Here is a 12,500-nt window from a genome sequence, read left to right on the forward strand (position 1 = left end):
AGGGCTGAGCGACTCAGTGCATTCATCTTATATCAGGTTTTAGGGCTGAGCGACTCAGTGCATTCATCTTATATCAGGTATCAGGGGTGAGCGACTCAGTGATTTCATCTTATATCAGGTTTTAGGGCTGAGCGACTCACTGCATTCATCTTATATCAGGTTTTAGGGGTGAGCGACTCAGTGCTTTCATCTTATATCAGGTTTTAGGGCTGAGCGACTCAGTGCATTCATCTTATATCAGGTTTTAGGGCTGAGCGACTCAGTGCATTCATCTTATATCAGGTTTTAGGGCTGAGCGACTCAGTGCATTCATCTTATATCAGGTTTTAGGGCTGAGCGACTCAGTGCTTTCATCTTATATCAGGTTTTAGGGGTGAGCGACTCAGTGCATTCATCTTATATCAGGTTTTAGGGGTGAGCGACTCAGTGCATTCATCTTATATCAGGTTTTAGGGCTGAGCGACTCAGTGCATTCATCTTATATCAGGTTTTAGGGCTGAGCGACTCAGTGCATTCATCTTATATCAGGTTTTAGGGCTGAGCGACTCAGTGCATTAATCTTATATCAGGTTTTAGGGCTGATCGACTCAGTGCATTCATCTTATATCAGGTTTTAGGGCTGAGCGACTCAGTGCATTCATCTTATATCAGGTTTTAGGGCTAAGCGACTCAGTGCTTTCATCTTATATCAGGTTTTAGGGGTGAGCGACTCAGTGCTTTCATCTTATATCAGGTTTTAGGGCTGAGCGACTCAGTGCATTCATCTTATATCAGGTATCAGGGGTGAGCGACTCAGTGCATTCATCTTATATCAGGTATCAGGGGTGAGCGACTCAGTGCATTCATCTTATATCAGGTTTTAGGGCTGAGCGACTCAGTGCATTCATCTTATATCAGGTTTTAGGGCTGAGCGACTCAGTGCATTCATCTTATATCAGGTTTTAGGGCTGAGCGACTCAGTGCATTCATCTTATATCAGGTATCAGGGGTGAGCGACTCAGTGCATTCATCTTATATCAGGTATCAGGGGTGAGCGACTCAGTGCATTCATCTTATATCAGGTTTTAGGGCTGAGCGACTCAGTGCATTCATCTTATATCAGGTATCAGGGGTGAGCGACTCAGTGCATTCATCTTATATCAGGTATCAGGGGTGAGCGACTCAGTGCCTTCATCTTATATCAGGTTTTAGGGCTGAGCGACTCAGTGCATTCATCTTATATCAGGTTTTAGGGCTGAGTGACTCAGTGCATTCATCTTATATCAGGTTTTAGGGCTGAGCGACTCAGTGCATTCATCTTATATCAGGTTTTAGGGCTGAGCGACTCAGTGCATTCATCTTATATCAGGTTTTAGGGCTGAGCGACTCAGTGCATTCATCTTATATCAGGTTTTAGGGGTGAGCGACTGTGGATGTGTAGTTCCCACCGTGAAGCATGGAGGAGGAGGTGATTTGGTGGTGACACTTTCAGTGATTTTTTTAGAATTCAAGGCATACTTAACCAGAATGGCTACAATAGCATTCTGCAGTGATACACCAACACATCTGGTTTGCACTTAAACAAAATAATAGTCAGTTAAGAACAAATTCTTATTTTCATTGACAGCCTAGGAACAGTGGTATTAACTGCCTTGTTCAGGGACAGAACGACAGATTTTTACCTTGTCAGCTCGGGGATTCGAACTTGCAACCTTTCGGTTACTAGTCCAACGTGGAAGTACCATTTGGTTTTCAACAGGACAATGAATCAACACCTCCAGGCTGTATAAGGGCTATTTGACCAAGAAGGAGAGTGATCAGATGCATCACATGACCTGGCCTCCACAATCACCCGACTTCAACCCAATTGAGATGGTTTGGGATGAGTTGGAATGCAGAGTGAAGGAAAAGCAGCCAACAAGTGCTCAGCATATGTGGGAACTCCTTCAAGCGCGACCATTCCAGGTGAAGCTGGTTGAGAGAATCCCAAGAGTGTGCAAAGCTGTCATCAAGGCAAAGATTGGCTACTTTGAAGAATCTTAAATATAATATATATTTTGATTTGTTTTACACTTTTTGGTTACTACCTGATTCCATATGTATTAGTAGAAATTAGAAATTAGCAAAAATATGACAAAACCCTTTAATGAGTAGGTGTGTTGGTCTTCTGAGTGGCGCAGCAGTCTAAGGCACTACATCTCAGTGCTACAGTCCTTGTTCGATTCCAGACTGCATCACAACCTGCCGTGATTGGGAGCTCCATTTGGCGGCGCACCATTGGTCCAGTGTCGGCTGGGGTAGGTGTCATTGTAAATAAGAATTTGTTCTAAACTGACTTGCCTAGTTAAATATATAAAACGTTATAATGGATCTATATATTTTCAAATAACTGCCTTTTTTCCTGCCCGCAAGTAGATTTTGACAAAGGGATGCTACAGACAGGGACACTTACGGTGATGATGTCGTAGCTTCCTGCCGTGACCATCTTGTGTGACGACACCATTGCGGTCAGCGGGTCAATGCTGAACTTCTCATCATCGTTACCCCCGACGATACTGTATGTGATGTTGCCGTTGGTGTCCAGGTCGAGGTCGGACGCAAACACCCGATAGATGGGATCACCGCGCTTGTTCCGGTCGCGTTCCGGTAGGCTGATCCGGTAGACGGACTCGGTGAATGTGGGGATGTTGTCGTTTTCATCTTGGATGTGGACTATGACCCACACAGTGGAGAGACGGGACATTACCGGACTGTCCATAACCGTTATCTGGGGACAGGACAGAGTTAAATAAAGGTAAAAAATATAAAACACTATGATATCTGACACACTAACAGGTGATATCTGACACACTAACAGGTGATATCTGACACACTATGATATCTGACACACTAACAGGTGATATCTGACACACTAACAGGTGATATCTGACACACTAACAGGTGATATCTGACAAACTAACAGGTGATATCTGACACACTATGATATCTGACACACTAACAGGTGATATCTGACACACTATGATATCTGACACACTAACAGGTGATATCTGACACACTAACAGGTGATATCTGACAAACTAACAGGTGATATCTGACACACTATGATATCTGACACACTAACAGGTGATATCTGACACACTAACAGGTGATATCTGACACACTAACAGGTGATATCTGACATCTGACACACTAACAGGTGATATCTGACACACTAACAGGTGATATCTGACACACTATGATATCTGACACACTATGATATCTGACACACTAACAGGTGATATCTGACACACTATGATATCTGACACACTAACAGGTGATATCTGACACACTAACAGGTGATATCTGACACACTAACAGGTGATATCTGACAAACTAACAGGTGATATCTGACACACTATGATATCTGACACACTAACAGGTGATATCTGACACACTAACAGGTGATATCTGACACACTAACAGGTGATATCTGACATCTGACACACTAACAGGTGATATCTGACACACTAACAGGTGATATCTGACACACTATGATATCTGACACACTATGATATCTGACAAACTAACAGGTGATATCTGACACACTAACAGGTGATATCTGACACACTAACAGGTGATATCTGACACACTAACAGGTGATATCTGACAAACTAACAGGTGATATCTGACACACTATGATATCTGACACACTAACAGGTGATATCTGACACACTAACAGGTGATATCTGACACACTAACAGGTGATATCTGACACACTAACAGGTGATATCTGACACACTTGTTTGTAAGCTTGTGTAGTCTAAAATGAATCTGTGATCGTATGCTATCCGTTTGTTGTTTGTATGCTGTTCTTTGTATGACATTTTAATATTTGATAATTAACCAATGATATTAGGCCACTCCTGGCCATGATTACAGACACCTGTGTCTTTTGACACTACATAAACGAGTCATCCCGCAGTGTTTGTGATTATACCCTGATGAAGACAGCTTGGCTGTCGAAACGTTGGTATTACATTTTTGCATCTTAGCTCTTAGAGTGTGCGGCTCTCTTTTATTTTCAAGTTTTGTACTCCGCTAGCCAGCACCTAAATAGATGTGCGTTTCTTTTTCTTCTAGATATCTGACACACTAACAGGTACTTTACTTAATTGTACCTACAGTATTTCTGTTCTCACCATTGATGACCGTTGGGGAGGCTGGAGGTCTTTGCAAGTATAGTACAACATGTACACACACACACACACACACACACACACACACACACACACACACACACACACACACACACACACACGTTGGTGTACCTCTAGGAAGTGCTCTGCTTGCTGCTCTCTGTCCAGTTTCCTCGATGTTGTTGTTATCAGACCTGAAGAACAGAATAAAACATGGTTAACATACAGAACAACACCTCACCTCACCCCGAGAACACCATCCCCACAGTGAAGCATGGTTGTGGCAGCATCATGCTATGGGGATGTTTTTCATTGGCAGGGACTGGGAAACTGGTCAGAATTTTTTTATATTTTTTTTTATTTCACCTTTATTTAACCAGGTAGGCTAGTTGAGAACAAGTTCTCATTTGCAACTGCGACCTGGCCAAGATAAAGCATAGCAGTGTGAACAGACAACACAGAGTTACACATGGAGTAAGCAATTAACAAGTCAATAACACAGTAGAAAAAAAATGGGCAGTCTATATACAATGTGTGCAAAAGGCAAGAGGAGGTAGGCGAATAATACAATTTTGCAGATTAACACTGGGGTGATAAATGATCAGATGGTCATGTACAGGTAGAGATATTGGTGTGCAAAAGAGCAGAAAAGTAAATAAATAAATAAAATAAAAAAAACAGTATAAAAACAGTATGGGGATGAGGTAGGTGAAAATGGGTGGGCTATTTACCAGTAGACTATGTACAGCTGCAGCGATCGGTTAGCTGCTCGGATAGCTGATGTTTGAAGTTGGTGAGGGAGATAAAAGTCTCCAACTTCAGCGATTTTTGCAGTTCATTCCAGTCACAGGCAGCAGAGTACTGGAACGAAAGGCGGCCAAATGAGGTGTTGGCTTTAGGGATGATCAGTGAGATACACCTGCTGGAGCGTGTGCTACGGATGGGTGTTGCCATCGTGACCAGTGAACTGAGATAAGGCGGAGCTTTACCTAGCATGGACTTGTAGATGACCTGGAGCCAGTGGGTCTGGCGACGAATATGTAGCGAGGGCCAGCCGACTAGAGCATACAAGTCGCAGTGGTGGGTGGTATAAGGTGCTTTGGTGACAAAACGGATGGCACTATGATAGACTGCATCCAGTTTGCTGAGTAGAGTGTTGGAAGCCATTTTGTAGATGACATCGCCGAAATCGAGGATCGGTAGGATAGTCAGTTTTACTAGGGTAAGCTTGGCGGCGTGAGTGAAGGAGGCTTTGTTGCGGAATAGAAAGCCGACTCTTGATTTGATTTTCGATTGGAGATGTTTGATGTGAGTCTGGAAGGAGAGTTTGCAGTCTAGCCAGACACCTAGGTACTTATAGATGTCCACATATTCAAGGTCGGAACCATCCAGGGTGGTGATGCTAGTCGGGCATGCGGGTGCAGGCAGCGATCGGTTGAAAAGCATGCATTTGGTTTTACTCGCGTTTAAGAGCAGTTGGAGGCCACGGAAGGAGTGCTGTATGGCATTGAAGCTCGTTTGGAGGTTAGATAGCACAGTGTCCAATGACGGGCCGAAAGTATATAGAATGGTGTCGTCTGCGTAGAGGTGGATCAGGGAATCGCCCGCAGCAAGAGCAACATCATTGATATATACAGAGAAAAGAGTCGGCCCGAGAATTGAACCCTGTGGCACCCCCATAGAGACTGCCAGAGGACCGGACAGCATGCCCTCCGATTTGACACACTGAACTCTGTCTGCAAAGTAATTGGTGAACCAGGCAAGGCAGTCATCCGAGAAACCGAGGCTATTGAGTCTGCCGATAAGAATATGGTGATTGACAGAGTCGAAAGCCTTGGCGAGGTCGATGAAGACGGCTGCACAGTACTGTCTTTTATCGATAGCGGTTATGATATCGTTTAGTACCTTGAGCGTGGCTGAGGTGCACCCGTGACCGGCTCGGAAACCAGATTGCACAGCGGAGAAGGTACGGTGGGATTCGAGATGGTCAGTGACCTGTTTGTTGACTTGGCTTTCGAAGACCTTAGATAGGCAGGGCAGGATGGATATAGGTCTATAGCAGTTTGGGTCCAGGGTGTCTCCCCCTTTGAAGAGGGGGATGACTGCGGCAGCTTTCCAATCCTTGGGGATCTCAGACGATATGAAAGAGAGGTTGAACAGGCTGGTAATAGGGGTTGCAACAATGGCGGCAGATAGTTTCAGAAATAGAGGGTCCAGATTGTCAAGCCCAGCTGATTTGTACGGGTCTAGGTTTTGCAGCTCTTTCAGAACATCTGCTATCTGGATTTGGGTAAAGGAGAACCTGGAGAGGCTTGGGCGAGGAGCTGCGGGGGGGGGGCGGAGCTGTTGGCCGAGGTTGGAGTAGCCAGGCGGAAGGCATGGCCAGCCGTTGAGAAGTGCTTATTGAAGCTTTCGATAATCGTGGATTTATCGGTGGAGACCGTGTTACCTAGCCTCAGTGCAGTGGGCAGCTGGGAGGAGGTACTCTTGTTCTCCATGGACTTCACAGTGTCCCAGAACTTTTTGGAGTTGGAGCTACAGGATGCAAACTTCTGCCTGAAGAAGCTGGCCTTAGCTTTCCTGACTGACTGCGTGTATTGGTTCCTGACTTCCCTGAACAGTTGCATATCACGGGGGCTATTCGATGCTATTGCAGTCTGCCACAGGATGTTTTTGTGCTGGTCGAGGGCAGTCAGGTCTGGAGTGAAGGTTAAGGTTAATATGAGAATTGAAGGAATGATGAATGGCACTAAATACACAAATACAATTCTTGAGGGAAACCTGTTTCAGTCTTCCAGAGATTTGAGACTGGGACGGAGGTTCACCTTCCAGCAGGACAATGACCCTAAGCACACTGCTAAAGCAACACTCGAGTGGTTTAAGGGGACACATTTAAATGTCTTGGAATGGCCTATTCAAAGCAGAGACCTCAATCAAATTGAGAATCTGTGGTATGACTTAAGGATTGTTGTACAACAGCAGAACCCATCCAACTTGAAGGATCTGGAGCAGTTTTGCCTTGAAGAATGGGCAAAAATCCCAGTGGCTAGATGTGCCAAGCTTATAGAGACATACCCCAAGAGACTTGCGGGTTGCTCAGGGGTAGAACGATCCATTTTTACCTTGTCAGCTTGGGGATTATATCCAGAAACTCTTCGGTTACTGGCCCAATGCTCCAATGTTCTTGTGTGTGTGTGTGTGTGTGTGTATGTGTGTGTGTGTGTGTGTGTGTGTGTGTGTGTGTGTGTGTGTGTGTGTGTGTGTGTGTGTGTGTGTGTGTGTGTGTATGTGTGTGTGTGTGTGTGTGTGTGTGTGTGTGTGTGTGTGTGGTTAAGGTTAGGTTAGGGTTAGGTTAAGGTTAAGGTTAAGGTTAAGGCTAGGGTTAGGGTTAGGGTTAGCTTAGGGTTAGGGTTAAGGTTAGGGTTAAGGTTAGGTTAAGGTTAGGGTTAGGTTAGGTTAAGGTTAGGGTTGGGTTAAGGTTAGGTTAAGGTTAGGTTAGGTTAAGGTTAGGGTTAGGGTTAGGGTTAGGTTAGGGTTAGGGTTAGGGTTAGGTTTAGGTTAGGGTTAGATTTTGGGTTAGGGTTAGATTTTGGTTAGGGTTAGGTTAAGGTTAGGGTTAGATTTTGGTTAGGGTTAGGTTAAGGTTAGGGTTAGGTTAGGGTTAGGTTAAGGTTAGGGTTAGGTTAGGGTTAGGTTAAGTTTAGGGTTAGGGTTAGGTTAAGGTTAAGGTTAGGGTTAGGTTAAGGTTAGGTTAAGGTTAGGGTAAGAATTTGGTTAGGGTTAGGTTAAGGTTAGGGTTAGGGTTAGGTTTAGGTTAAGGTTAGGGTTAGATTGAGGTTAGGGTTAGGTTAGGGTTAGGGTTAGATTTTGGTTAGGGTTAGGTTAAGGTTAGGGTTAGCGTTAGGTTAAGGTTAGGGTTAGGTTAAGGTTAGGGTCAGGTTAAGTTTAGGTTAAGGTTAGGTTAAGGTTAGGGTAATATTTTGGTTAGGGTTAGGTTAAGGTTAGGTTAGGGTTAGGTTAGGGTTAAGGCTAGGGTTAGGGTTAGGGTTAGGTTAGGGTTAGGGTTAGGCTAAGGTTAGGGTTAGGGTTAAGGTTAGGGTTAGGTTAAGGTTAGGGTTAGGTTAAGGTTAGGGTTAGGTTAAGGTTAGGGTTAGGTTAGGGTTAGGTTAAGGTTAGGGTAAGAATTTGGTTAGGGTTAGGTTAAGGTTAGGGTTAGGGTTAGGGTTAGGTTAAGGTTAGGGTTAGATTGAGGTTAGGGTTAGGTTAGGGTTAGGGTTAGATTTTGGTTAGGGTTAGGTTAAGGTTAGGGTTAGCGTTAGGTTAAGGTTAGGGTTAGGTTAAGGTTAGGGTCAGGTTAAGTTTAGGTTAAGGTTAGGTTAAGGTTAGGGTAATATTTTGGTTAGGGTTAGGTTAAGGTTAGGTTAGGGTTAGGTTAGGGTTAAGGCTAGGGTTAGGGTTAGGGTTAGGTTAGGGTTAGGGTTAGGCTAAGGTTAGGGTTAGGGTTAAGGTTAGGGTTAGGTTAAGGTTAGGGTTAGGTTAAGGTTAGGGTTAGGTTAAGGTTAGGGTTAGGTTAGGGTTAGGTTAAGGTTAAGGTTAGGGTTAGGTTAGGGTTAGGGTTAGGGTTAGGTTAGGGTTAGGTTTAGGGGTTAGGGAAAATATGATTTTGAATGGGACTGATTCAAATTACTAACAAGTATAGTAAGACATAGCTGTGTTTGTGTGTGTGTGTGTGTGTGTGTGTGTAGTCTTAAAGCTTCTCAGATCTAGGATCAGATCCACCTTTAGACCAGGGATCGGCCCGGTCCTGAAGGACAACGTGAGGGCCTGTAGTCTGTTAGATCAGGGATCGGCCCGGTCCTGAAGGACAACGTCTTGTTTTTTTGATTTAACCATCCAAGAAGACCAGGTGTGTCGAAATTAAGTCAATCACCGAACTGATCAATTAGCTCAGTTGGTCAGGTGTGCTGCCTAGTTGGATCAAAACCCCGCAAAACCTGCGGCACTCCAGGAACAAAGTTTCCATGATTAATAATATTATATGGACAGGTGGAAATCTGATCCGAGATCAACACTCCTATTCAGAGACGCTTTGTCGATACAGGCCCTAGGGTTAAGGGTTAGACGTCAGGTGTTAAGGGTCAGAGGTCACCTGTTTTGGAGTTGATGGAGAAGAAGTTCTGTGGGTTGCCGGCGGTGATGCGGTAACTAAGGCGACCGGGCATGGCGGTGAAGTCGGGGTCCTGCGCCTGGATACGGATGACGGACAGATCTTTGGGAGAGTTTTCCATGACGACGGGGTGATAGATGGGGTCGGAGGTCAAGGGGGAGTTATCGTTCACGTCCTCCACCTGGAAGGGAGCGGGGGGGACAGGGGATAGGGGGATAGGAGAGAGAGGGAAGAGAGAGAGAGAGAAAGGAAAGAGAGGAGAGAGAGAGGGAGAGAGAGAGAGGGAAGAGAGAGGGGGAAGAGAGAGAAGAGAGAGAGAGGGAAGAGAGAGAGAGAGAGATAGGGAAGAGAGAGGAGAGAGCGAGAGCGAGAGGAGAGAGAAGGGAGAGAGAGAAAGGAGAGAGAGAGACAGAGAGAGGGAAGAGAGAGATGAGGAAGAGAGAGAGGAGAATGAGAGGGGAGAGAGAGGGGTGAAGAGAGAGGGGAAGAGAGAGGAGAGAGAGAGCGAGAGGAGAGAAAAGGGAGAGAGAAGGGGGAGAGATCGGGGTAGAAGGGGAGAGAGAGAGGTGGTGGAGTAGGGAGAGAGAGGAGAGAGAGAGCGAGAGGAGAGAGAAGGGAGAGAGATCGGGGGGAGAAGGGAGAGAGAGAGAAGGGAGAGAGAGATTGGTGGGAGATCGGGAGAGAGAGAAGGGAGAGAGAGAACGGCGGTAGAAGGGAGAGAGAGAAGGGAGAGAGAGATCGGGGGAGAAGGGAGAGAGAAGAGAGAGAGAGATTGGGGAGAGAAGGAGAGAGAGATCGGGGGAGATGGGAGATCGGGGGAGAAGGGAGAGAGAGATCGGGGGGGAGAAGGGAGATCGGGGGAGAAGGGAGAGAGAGATCGGGGGGAGAAGGGAGATCGGGGGAGAAGGAGAGAGAGATCGGGGGAGAAGGGAGAGAGAGATTGGGGGGGAGAAGGGAGAGAGAGATCGGGGGGGAGAAGGGAGATCGGGGGGGAGAAGGGAGGAGGTGTTTTTAATATGATATCAAAGGATCTAGTTATTCATCAGCATACTGCATGCTGTCCTCCACCTGGAAAGCTAGCCACCATTTTAGCCAGTTAGCATGTGCACTTGACTGCACTTGACTGCAGTATACACTCCGCATACGAAATGTTCTAAATTTATGAATGGACAATCTGACAACGCTCTGAATTTACGATCGGCACAGAGAGCACTCTCAAATGTACGAGCGCATCCCCGAGAGTTAGAATCTCAGTCTGTTTTGCATCACAGGACTCAGTTTGCCCATTGACCAAAACATCAAGAGACTGTTAGCACGTAGTTTCTTAATGTAATATAGCAATTACCTCAGGAAGAGATAGTTACTGGTCTGTTGGTTCTTAATGTAGGTATTAACTGAGGAACAGATAGTCACTGGTCTGTTGGTTCTTAATGTAGGTATTAACTGAGGAAGAGATAGTTACTGGTCTGTTGGTTCTTAATGTAGGTATTAACTGAGGAAGAGATAGTTACTGGTCTGTTGGTTCTTAATGTAGGTATTAACTGAGGAAGAGATGGTCACTGGTCTGTTGGTTCTTAATGTAGGTATTAACTGAGGAAGAGATAGTCACTGGTCTGTTGGTTCTTAATGTAGGTATTAACTGAGGAAGAGATAGTTACTGGTCTGTTGGTTCTTAATGTAGGTATTAACTGAGGAAGAGATGGTCACTGGTCTGTTGGTTCTTAATGTAGGTATTAACTGAGGAAGAGATAGTCACTGGTCTGTTGGTTCTTAATGTAGGTATTAACTGAGGAAGAGATAGTCACTGGTCTGTTGGTTCTTAATGTAGGTATTAACTGAGGAACAGATGGTCACTGGTCTGTTGGTTCTTAATGTAGGTATTAACTGAGGAAGAGATAGTCACTGGTCTGTTGGTTCTTAATGTAGGTATTAACTGAGGAAGAGATAGTCACTGGTCTGTTGGTTCTTAATGTAGGTATTAACTGAGGAAGAGATAGTCACTGGTCTGTTGGTTCTTAATGTAGGTATTAACTGAGGAAGAGATAGTTACTGGTCTGTTGGTTCTTAATGTAGGTATTAACTGAGGAACAGATGGTCACTGGTCTGTTGGTTCTTAATGTAGGTATTAACTGAGGAAGAGATAGTCACTGGTCTGTTGGTTCTTAATGTAGGTATTAACTGAGGAAGAGATAGTCACTGGTCTGTTGGTTCTTAATGTAGGTATTAACTGAGGAAGAGATAGTCACTGGTCTGTTGGTTCTTAATGTAGGTATTAACTGAGGAACAGATGGTCACTGGTCTGTTGGTTCTTAATGTAGGTATTAACTGAGGAACAGATGGTCACTGGTCTGTTGGTTCTTAATGTAGGTATTAACTGAGGAAGAGATAGTCACTGGTCTGTTGGTTCTTAATGTAGGTATTAACTGAGGAAGAGATAGTCACTGGTCTGTTGGTTCTTAATGTAGGTATTAACTGAGGAAGAGATAGTCACTGGTCTGTTGGTTCTTAATGTAGGTATTAACTGAGGAAGAGATAGTCACTGGTCTGTTGGTTCTTAATGTAGGTATTAACTGAGGAAGAGATAGTCACTGGTCTGTTGGTTCTTAATGTAGGTATTAACTGAGGAAGAGATAGTCACTGGTCTGTTGGTTCTTAATGTAGGTATTAACTGAGGAAGAGATAGTCACTGGTCTGTTGGTTCTTAATGTAGGTATTAACTGAGGAAGAGATAGTTACTGGTCTGTTGGTTCTTAATGTAGGTATTAACTGAGGAACAGATGGTCACTGGTCTGTTGGTTCTTAATGTAGGTATTAACTGAGGAAGAGATAGTCACTGGTCTGTTGGTTCTTAATGTAGGTATTAACTGAGGAAGAGATAGTCACTGGTCTGTTGGTTCTTAATGTAGGTATTAACTGAGGAAGAGATGGTCACTGGTCTGTTGGTTCTTAATGTAGGTATTAACTGAGGAAGAGATAGTTACTGGTCTGTTGGTTCTTAATGTAGGTATTAACTGAGGAACAGATAGTCACTGGTCTGTTGGTTCTTAATGTAGGTATTAACTGAGGAAGAGATAGTCACTGGTCTGTTGGTTCTTAATGTAGGTATTAACTGAGGAAGAGATAGTCACTGGTCTGTTGGTTCTTAATGTAGGTATTAACTGAGGAAGAGATAGTCACTG

General features: G+C 44.6%; 1 protein-coding gene across 1 annotated transcript in view; it reads right to left on the reverse strand.

Moving 5' to 3' along the window:
* The window catches only part of LOC135562556 (protocadherin Fat 3), a gene marked incomplete at its 5' end in the record, with an annotated part of 349,011 nt that overhangs the window by 234,541 nt on the left and 101,970 nt on the right, over nt 1-12,500 (reverse strand). The window contains 3 exon segments of the mRNA XM_065005063.1: nt 2,432-2,746; nt 4,287-4,348; nt 9,304-9,502. Of these exon segments, the coding sequence (XP_064861135.1) occupies nt 2,432-2,746; nt 4,287-4,348; nt 9,304-9,502 (576 nt within the window).

Source organism: Oncorhynchus nerka, linkage group LG19 (genome assembly GCF_034236695.1).
Source record: "Oncorhynchus nerka isolate Pitt River linkage group LG19, Oner_Uvic_2.0, whole genome shotgun sequence".
Lineage (NCBI taxonomy): Eukaryota > Metazoa > Chordata > Actinopteri > Salmoniformes > Salmonidae > Oncorhynchus > Oncorhynchus nerka.